The 10,268-nt window shown below is 37.7% G+C and overlaps 1 protein-coding gene across 1 annotated transcript in view; it reads left to right on the top strand.

Annotated features, from left to right (window-relative positions):
* Nucleotides 1–387: 387 nt before the first annotated feature.
* LOC137988531 (uncharacterized) overlaps nt 388–10,268 on the top strand; it is a gene marked incomplete at its 5' end in the record, with an annotated part of 670,231 nt that continues 660,350 nt past the window's right edge. The window contains one exon of the mRNA XM_068834534.1: nt 388–745. Coding sequence (XP_068690635.1) covers nt 388–745 — 358 coding nt within the window. The remainder of the gene's footprint in view (nt 746–10,268) is intronic.

Below are 10,268 nucleotides of genomic sequence, written 5' to 3'. Positions count from 1 at the left end.
AGGATCTTGGGAATCATATTAAAGATTCTTGAGGACCTTTAACAAGATTTTAGGAGGATCTTTGAAGATCCTGGGAAGATCCTCGAGGATCTTTGCAAGATATTGGGAGGATCCTAGAGGATCTTTGCAAGATCTTGGAAGGATCCCAGGGGATCTTTGCAAGATCTTAAAAGATTCTCAAGGATCCTTCATTTTCTTGCCAAGATCCTCGAGGATCCTTGAGGATCTTTATGAAGATGTCTGAGGATCGTAATTAAGATCCTCATGAAGATCCTCACGCAGATCTTTAAGGATCCTTGAAGATCCTTGAAAGATTTTCATCAGGGATACATTGTTTGTTGGTTTCACATGTAGGCAATTGGTACAAACGGCGCTTACTGACAACCATGCAATCGCGCACGCCAATTATCTTTCTCCTGGGCCTATTTCTCTGAAGAGTGTGATTGCCTAAAGAAAGTTTTCGCACACCTAAAATACCCAGAACGCTTGATAAATTCCACTATTAACACCTTCTTACAATCAAGAATCATTGATAAGAAGCCCTCACAGATGCCCAAAGAACCAAGAGCCACTGTTCATGTGGTCATACCGTTTAAAGACCAGGAATCGGCAAATGATGTTAAGAAAGAGCTCAAGAATCTCAGCAAAAAGGTGCAGACAACTGTCCAGCCAGTATTCGTTAGCCGCAAAATTGACCAAGATCTTAAAGTATGCGAAACTAAGCCACAGATCGTCAACCAACAACATACATTATATACATAACACATAATAGTACTTATAAAGTACTTATAAATAGGTGTAAATTATTTGTTTGCTTTAAATGTTAACATGATTAAAAACTATACTGAGTTAAACACTCTTATACAGTACAAAAAAACGTGGTGCATCATGGTTTAAAAGTTAAAAAGTTATATTAAGAAAGCAAGACCTCATCTTGGTCTCAGTTGCAAATTAAGCAGTGTTGGAAGTCCAGACTTTCTCAAGTTAACTTCCCAGGCAGTGATGCCAAAACCAACTTTTTTTTAGGTCTTTGTTGTCTATATAGTTGCCTCAGTGGCATGAAAGTGAGTGCATGCATTGTTAATTAGTGTGTTAAACACTTGATTAATGTGTAATTGCCATATTTTTCTTCAGAATCAGGGTACACAAGGGAAATTGAAGAAAGGGATGATACATCTAATTTCGTTTGGCAGTGATGTGGTAAGGGCTGTATGTTTCATTGTTCTTAGATATAATTATTCAGCTCTCTCCTCGAGAGGTTGATTACTACCAGCTGTCCTTTAACTATCACTGGCAATTTTAACTTCAACTTAGACAATGAATGTGATTGTGCTGCTGCTCGTTTTCAAGATCTCCTTTAAGTCGTCAACTTAGTCCAACGTGTCCAGAGCATGTCCACCAATTAAGATTCAAACCAAGATGCTGAATTTTATACCAAAAAGGAACCAACTCTCACTGCCTGATGCAAAATGGCAGAACAGCAATGAAGAGCGGAAACAATAACAATTGAAACTGATTGTGCAAATATGTAAATTTTATTTCAATTATGGTAATATTATTGTTATCTGTAGGCCATGTGCATGCTGTTGGTGAGCAAATTCCAAGTACTGATTTCAATTACATTTCATGCAAAGACTGTTTGATCCCAAGTGACAAAATCTTGATCAAAGCAAGAAAATAGGTGGATCTTTTGCTCTAAATGAAAAAAATACTCTATAATTATTGTGGAAGTTTGAGATATTCAGTCAAATAGAAGGCCAAAATTACGTGTTTTTGACATGTCACATGTAACACAACGCAAATGTCACAAAATGAATTGCATTTTCTCTATTTTACCTACACTCATGGGCTAAAAAATACGAAACTTTAAAAGTTCATAAAATAAGTTTTATGTTGCAGCAACTTGCACTAAGTTAAAGGTTGCCTTTTCAGAAAACGAGATGTTTTCTAAGATGAGAACAAAATGTCCAATTAGTGTCATGACTGTCACTGCGAAAATTACAATCATCATTTACAATGGCTTTAAGTGATCCTACCTTCAAACAAAGTCACGCTTGGGTGGTTCATAAAGTAAACAAGGTATATGGACTGTTGCTTTGATCAATTCGCATCTTTTTCTGGCTGTGGCGTTTTTTTCTTAGATGAGAACAGCAATGTCCAATAATTCCCGCCAAAGTTCACCAGTTTCTTTTGAACACCGTGTATCGCGCCGTTTTAGAGACATCGTGTAGACATCGTGTATACATCGTGTATAGTGTGCTATTATCGATCGTGCATCATGTCTTTAGGCTGCATCGTACATCATGCATCGCCTACCATGCAGCAAACGTGGCTCAGTGCATGTGCGGAGAGCCATTTTAAAAGCAGTTTCCATTGCGTGTGAATAAATATTTATAAGTCGAAGAACAAAATCAGAACTGTACTGTACAGTGATATCAACGGCTTTTTCGAGAAAACGTATTGAGAAAATTGTCACATATCCCGATGGATTTTCATTTCAGATCGTCCAAATGCACGTACTGCTGTTGATACATCTGTAGCTGTCACAAAAACCTCCTTCATGTCGTGCTATTCATTCTACTATAACATTACACACGCGGTGTTCTTGTTAGCTGTTATAGCTGTTACAACCATCCAGCTCTTTCAGTTTCAATGAATTTAGCTTTGATCATATGTTATCCTCAAGGTTAAGGCCAACAGTTTCTCTTCAAAGCTACAGTCGCACAATAAAGCAAGAAACATTCAAACATGGTCTTAAAATACCCCACCAAAATATTCCCTCTAAAGAAGCCAGAGAAATACGAGCCTTTATGACCTCGTTGCTTTCCTGCTGTGTGACGTCACCGAATCATGTATCAATCGTGTAAACTTAGGAAATCGTGTATCGAGTCGTGTACCCATGCATTCTAGACTGACGGAGGGGTTGGCGCAGTGGTAAGATCTCTGCCTTCCAACCCTAAGGTCCCGGGTTCCATTCCCGGTTCTGCCGAGACTGGAATATTTGGCGACCTTTCCCGCTAAAGTTCACTCAGCTTTCCATCCTTCCGAGGTCGGTGAAATGAGTACCAGCATGCATGGACTGCTTAGAAGCGGCTGCAATTTGCGCCTGTATAATTATGCTTCCAGTCCGCTGGGGGTAAATTGATCATTGTAAAGTGCCCTTGAGACGCTAGTGATAAGGGCACTATATAAATGCACCACTTTACTTTACTTTTAGACAGCAGACAAAACTTTTCAACAGGCACAGGCGTGTGCTAAGAAAAAATTCAGTCAGGTTTTCGAAAACCAAAACATACTTCAGTCTGTTTTCGTGACTTGTGTGCTCGTCGATCACGATTTCGTCATTTCGACTTGTTGCAAATCTTATTGAATTTTATTATTCAAACAACGGAATCTCAACATATACTATACTATCATGCATCGTGCATCGTGTATCAGGCGACGTATTGAACCTTCACGAGGCATTTATGTCTGTTTTTTAGACAAAAATCAATGTCAAATGCTCGCTTTTAAAGTGTAAATGGTAACCTAGAATTGAGACGCTGATACCCCAACAACTTCTTGAATACCTTTTGGTGTTGTTGCTACTACTTCGAGCTAAACTGTACATGTACAAGTTTCTATCAGGACATTAAAATTGAGGTAAGGCCGGCCAAAAATTGGACTTCATGATATCTGAGTTTTGTTATTATGTATATAAGAGTAATTTTTCACTGGCTGAGTGAAACGAAATAAGTGAAAAATGTTTTTCTCATGCACCGCTGGGGCCTGGGTATAGGTCATGTGACCTATCGGGCAGGCAGTTGTTTTTGTTGCATCCGCCATTGCCGACTTCCCGCCCACCCACCAGAAGATTTTAAGTTTTTATACAGTACCAGTATAATGTAATAGCCTTGAACTTTTTTTCATTAATTCCAGTCCTAGTGTAATGCTACTTGTATTAGCTTTGAATTTGCAATAAAGGTCAGGCTTGCAGCGGTCAGCTTGACATGGCTACCAGCAGTGTGTGAGAAGGAATATTTAATTTACATTTGCGTTGAATAGGGAAGATATCTGTTTACAAACATTGCTTTTGTTATTCAAATTTGCCAACCACAGGTACAAAAGACCCTTTGTTTCAAAAGCCAATGAAGCACATTAATGACAATGGGTGATGTCGGCGATATCTTCCCTACAACTTTGTTATCATAATGATTGTTTTTTTTTATAAAAAGATCATAGACGTTGTGCTGACAGGCCAGGACGCACCAGACGAGAAGTTGCGGCGACAGCTCTCTGCTACAAGTTGCTCCATGTGTACTACTAGCAAAACAAGTTGCTGCGACACGCTGCCTGTTCGGTGCACACGCATTGATCTCGTATGAGGGAGTATAAGGGGGAATGTGATCAATAAGGCCGACCATGACCACTATGAAAATGAAATCACATGAAAATGCCATGAATTTTTCATGGCATTTTTAGGGTATAATCAGCGCAATTTAATTACTTATTAATGGGAAATTCATGATCTTAATAATGGGAATTTCATAGTCATTAAGCCCATGGTTTTTGGTACGTTTCATGGCCATGATAAAACCATTATTTTTGAGAAATTCATAGTTTTTTCATGCCATACTTTTCACAGGCTTTTTGTTGCTATGAAAAACCCATGGTTTTTCCAGGATGGAGGGCTGTTGTTTTCATGGACTTTTAATGTCATGATGATACAGCCTAGTTGTCACTTTGTGCTCTTTTCCTCATAAAAATTAGAACTAGCACTCATAGAAGTAGTGCATAAGATCAAAGCAGTGAAGCGACTTAATGCGCGCAACAAAACATATAGATGCCACGTGGCCCTGCAAGCTATAGGATGGCCCTGCAAGCTGTGGGGTGCCCCCACAGTATCAAAGTACACTGGAATGCATGCCTTAAGTTTAACTTTGCCTAAATTGCATTTAGCCACATAATATAAAACCATTATGAAAGCCACTAAAAACTGACAAGTTTAACCCATTGACGCCCAGGGGTTCCCCATTGACGAGTAAAATCGTCTGGCGTTAGACAGAGTAAAATACTAAGTCTGGCCGGTTTCGGCCGGTTTGGATGCCAATGGGTTAATGGGGACATAGTTTTTCAGTGAGTGATTAACCCATTGACGCCCAGGGGTTCCCCATTTACAAGTAAAATCGTCTGGCGTTAGACAGAGTAAAATACTTAATGGGTTCACACTAGGCACTAAGTCTGTCTTAGCCTAAGTCAAGCCAAGTCACCCTAAGTCCGCTTAAGCGTTCAGACATATCTAGGAGACAAATTCTTTCCGTGCAAAGCTGTCATCATTAACGATAAAAATAACAGATGAGGTAACTAACATCATAAATGTGGTGAGGTAGTCACGATCCATTTTAGCGAAAAAGTTGAGATCAAAATGAGACAGAGAAGCCGTAAAATCGCTGTAATTGCGACTGTTGTCTGTTTATTAAATTTACAAAGGTTGAGAGAGTAAGTGAGTGACAGGCCTGCACGGATTCCTCGTGTAGTTTTGGCGGTCGCTTCGCATGATAGCCTTACAGTTAAATTTTTGATCTAACAAGCGTATCCTCTAGAGATTTACCTCTTTTGTATGATATTATCGGAGGTTTCAAATAAATAGTTTTCAGCAAAGACTGATTTTGTATTAGACTCCAAGATTTTGAATTTTTTTTGCTATCAGGTTTCTTAAGTCAGCCTTAAGTCATGTTTGAAAGAGACTTAGGAACTGCTTAGGTCGTTTGAGTTTGCCGACACTAAGACAGAAATCACGCTTCTGTGACTTAGCGGTTCACACCTGTCATTTTCACTAAGTCGACTTAAGAGATTACTAAGTCGGACCGGTTTCGGCCGGTTTGGATGCCAATGGGTTAAACAAAAACTTATTTATTCATTTGTTACTGAATCAAGATAGACCCTTGCCAAATAACTGTGGGAATTCCAAATAGTAAAAAATGCTCACTTGGAATTCTAAATTGTGCAAATTAGCTTTAAATTTCTTGGAATTAGACCAAAGATTTGGGCAATAGCTGGAATGTTCTTGAACAAGGTCAGAAAAATCAAGAAGAATAGCTGAAAATAACTGAGAAATAGAAGTGCACATGTGGAACTCAAGAAACAAGGTTATAATGTTCTGCTCCCGTAGAATAATATTCCAGCAAATCAGAAATGTGCTGGAAACGTTTTACTACGTATGAATCTTGTGCGAGAGAAGTGCTGTTCGATTGTGACTACGAGTTAAAGGTTTCAGTTTTTAAACACTTTACATAGGCTTATTTACTTTACTGTTGTATGTAGCGGAGCAAATTTTCTTATCCAGGAAATGGATTTTTTTCACACTAGTTTTGCTTTTTGCTAACTTTTTTTTTTCAAAATGCAGTCCAAAATTGGGGTGCGTATTATACACGGGTGCGTATTATACACAGTCAGGTAAATACGGTACAAAGAATCCACTGCAGTCAAGCTATTATCAGTTACTACCATACTGTAGCTCAGACAAAAAAATAGAATACATTACATATTTTAAAGCAGTTAAATCTTTTATTGTATGTACCCAAACATTTAATTCATGTCAAATCTTTGGACTGGATTCTTGTTTTAAATTTAAATGAACAAAAGTTCTTAAACATTTCAGATAAGTCACAGAACTACAACAATCCTGCAAAGAGAGATCCCCAAGTGTACATCAAACCATAACTGGTTAAGGAGACAGAATTGTCTGCTGTAAAGGACCTTTCCTTGCTGTCCCATCAAATAATTATTTTTTTTCAGGAAGTGTCTCTTCATACTCTTTCATGGCAACTAAAAAAAAAATACAGTATTTAAACTTCAATGATGCAAGTAGTGATTCCTCTAAATCACAGATCATTTCTATTCTAATTTAAGTGTGTCTCTATAACTTACAAACATCAATACCGGTAATAGCTTTCTCAGGCAATTTCTGCATTGATTACAGTACGTAGTTAAAGTGACAGCATTTAGCATTTTTACAGTAAGAAATGGCCGTTTTTATACTAGAGACACAAAATGCGTCTTGTGTCAGTCTTTATACTAAACGAATTTAACTGACGCAGAAAAAATGTTTGCCCAAGTTCATCCCAGACGAATTATGCGTCTCTAGTATAAAAATGGCCAGTCTTTTGTCATGTATAGAAGGTTTCACGGTCGCCAACGTCATCTTGGTAGTGGGGCAAACATGGGAAAATTTACAATGAATGTGTGGGAAAAACTTGATAACTCGAGGAAGGTTGATATTCTGAAATTTCTGTGAATTGCAAACTAAAGATATTAACTAAGAGAGTTAACCGATTAAATTTGATTGGCATCGATTCGCTGAGAAGCGAGAAATTGTCTTTTTAATTTTTCATACAAATCCTTCTAAATTTTCCTGCGAACGGCTCCATTTTACAGACAAATATATGAAAAATACAAATTTAAATTTGCGCCTTTCTTTGCAAGAGTACAATTCTCAAATTTGATCGGTTACCTCTTTTAGCTAGTATTTTTAGTTTGTAATTCATAGAAATTGTAGAATTTCAACCTTCTTCAAGTTATCGAGCATCAAAATCACGATTTTTCCCAGACATTCACTGTAACTTTTGCCGCGTTTGCCCCACAACCAAGATGGCGTCGGCAACCCTGAAACCTTCTATACATGTAATTTGCCGTATGAGCATTTTTACATCAAATCATTTGCTTTACTATTTGATCTAAAAGTTCATTATTCTTGTTAAAGGTATACCACTTTTTTTTTACAGGGTTATAGCATTTAAGCCAAATTAAGTATTCTTGCCTGACAAATTGACTTGAAGGTGTGACAATGACAATTTTGAAGTCTACATCGTTGGTAATTTTGAGGAAAAATAAGGCATCAAATCAAATGTTATTCGCTTCAAGTTAACGCTTACCTTTTTACTTCAGTTGTTGTAAGCATTTCCTTGCCTGGATCAGCATTTAAAGGGTAACTAACAAAACAATCGTCACCACAAATTTGTGATCGTTGATATGAACGTTTGAATAAAACCGCTCAAAATTCGCCCAAGAGCTAAAGAGCCTGGACTGGTTACCTAGGTACTTCATGTATCCCCAATTATAGTCACCACTGACTGCCGACCAAAACGAAAACGAGTTTCGAGTCTGGTTTCTCACGTGTTATCCAAGATGGCGGAGGAGATGGTCAGATTCATTATACATTGACAAAAAATGAGCAAGATTCGAAAGATACTGGAGTTCATTGAAACGATTAAGTGCTGACTTGGAGAGTATAATTTTCAAGAGTAATCCATCCTTCGTGTTCCTGTTCGTCTTAAAGTTAAAGGCTGATCGTGAGCGCATCAAATAAGGTAATCCGTTGCTGATATTTCGATTTCTCACATTTTATGGAGTGCATCAGAATAAAAGCTTTCTTTTTCATTTATCCGTGTACACAGTGATTTTATGTTAAAAGTTTGGAGCCTTTTAAGGGACACTGCTTAAGCCAAGTACATGTATATACGAAGAATGAGTTATCTCAAAAGACATGCTTTGAATAAGACCAAACCTTGTAAAATTCAAGATTGAAGTTAAGCTCATTTTTTCAAGGCACCAGATGGAATCAAATCCTAAAAGGGCACTTAAGCTTTGATTGTTGTCTCACTGGACTATGCAGTACTATTGGAAAAAATTCTCTAAAGCATTTTAACTCACTCAAGTTGAATCATTGAATGGAATTCCTAAAGATTTCCTTAAATGTGACCTTCCAAGGGAAAACGTACACTAACGATTGGCCATTAAACGGCTTAAACTAACGGACGGTTGACAGATATTCAACGGTTTTGAAGATTGGCTTAATGTTTTTTACTAACACTCTAACGGTTTGTGCCAACGCTCTAACGTTCTTTCCATCAGTTCTAACGTTCTGCCTTAGCGCTTTAACACTAAGTCGTAGTTGTAAGCTCGAAAGGCTGATCGATGACACCACAACGTAGTGAGCGAGTACCGTTCATCGAACAAAGGCCATGATTTGAAGCACTAGCACCATCATGAGCTGGCCAAAACAAATTGGATGCACATTTCAGCGAGTTTTTTGCTTTAAGAATACTACGATATAGACATGCCACCAGAAACGTATCTCGATTGCGTGACTTTTAAAATACGATTCCGAAGAGGTGCACCCATGGCGACGTAACTGCTGAATGCAACAGTACCCCTTTTGCTTTTAATTCCCAAAAATTCCCTAGAGTTCTAACTCAGTGAGTTTTGCTAATGGCACAATTTGGAATTCCTGGTTTTTAGATGCACCAGTTTTTGGAAATCAACCACTCTTCACTTAAACAAACCCACTCATACCTACATGTAAATTGCACTAAACAGCCAGTTAGTGGTTACATGAGTCCATGTACCGGTACCACTTGCAATTGTGACATCATAACATTTTTCATTACCAGATGTCTTATCTTCCATTTGGACTTAAACATGCAGTATTTAATAAGTGTTTGTATGTGGCTTAGAATTTGACCTTTTATTATTTGGTAATCTCAGTGACCAGAACAGCATGTTTGTAGGAAGGTGTCCATTTAAGGAGGTTCAACTTAATAGCTAGTAGCCAACAGGTATAGTAGCTGTAGAATAGAAAGACTGATGAAAAGTCATGAACATTGTACATTGTAGAAGGTATAAATGAGGTGCAGAGTAAATTAATTTTTAGTGTAAATGACAGTTTCTAACATACAAAAAGAATAAATTATACCTAGTTTAAAAACATTTCTCTGCTTATAATTTTGTACTAGTTGCAATGGTTTTCAGTGTCTTTTCAGGGTCTTGAAAATCATAGAACTAGTAAGTTTATCATGAAAATTCAGTAATTTATTTTCACTGCTTTGTCATGGTATAGGTACCAAAGGCATTATTTTCATGGGCTATTTGAGGGCCATGAAAACAAATTCCAATTTGATGCAAGACATTTTAATGGAGTGAATAATTTTTACAGTATTTTCATGGTGCACAAGGAATATCAAGTAAGCACCATGAATTTTGTAAATGCAGTTTTCATGGCCATGAAAATAAAGATAAACAGTTTTTCAGGGCTATTTCACGACTTTTTCACAAAAGCTGGTTTCATAGTGGATGCTCTCTCATTGGTTCATTTATATTTTGTGGCAGCGACTTGTCGCCGGAAGTGTACACACAGTGCGACAAAGGTGCTTTCGCTAATTTTGTCGCTGCGATAAGGCGCACAAATTTAAACTGGTTTGAATTCGTGCGACTGATCGCGGCGACAAAAT

The sequence above is a fragment of the Montipora foliosa genome, unplaced genomic scaffold (genome assembly GCF_036669935.1).
Source record: "Montipora foliosa isolate CH-2021 unplaced genomic scaffold, ASM3666993v2 scaffold_420, whole genome shotgun sequence".
NCBI lineage: Eukaryota > Metazoa > Cnidaria > Anthozoa > Scleractinia > Acroporidae > Montipora > Montipora foliosa.
The sequence above is the reverse complement of the archived record's forward strand: the minus strand, read 5'-3'. Positions and strand labels throughout refer to the sequence as shown.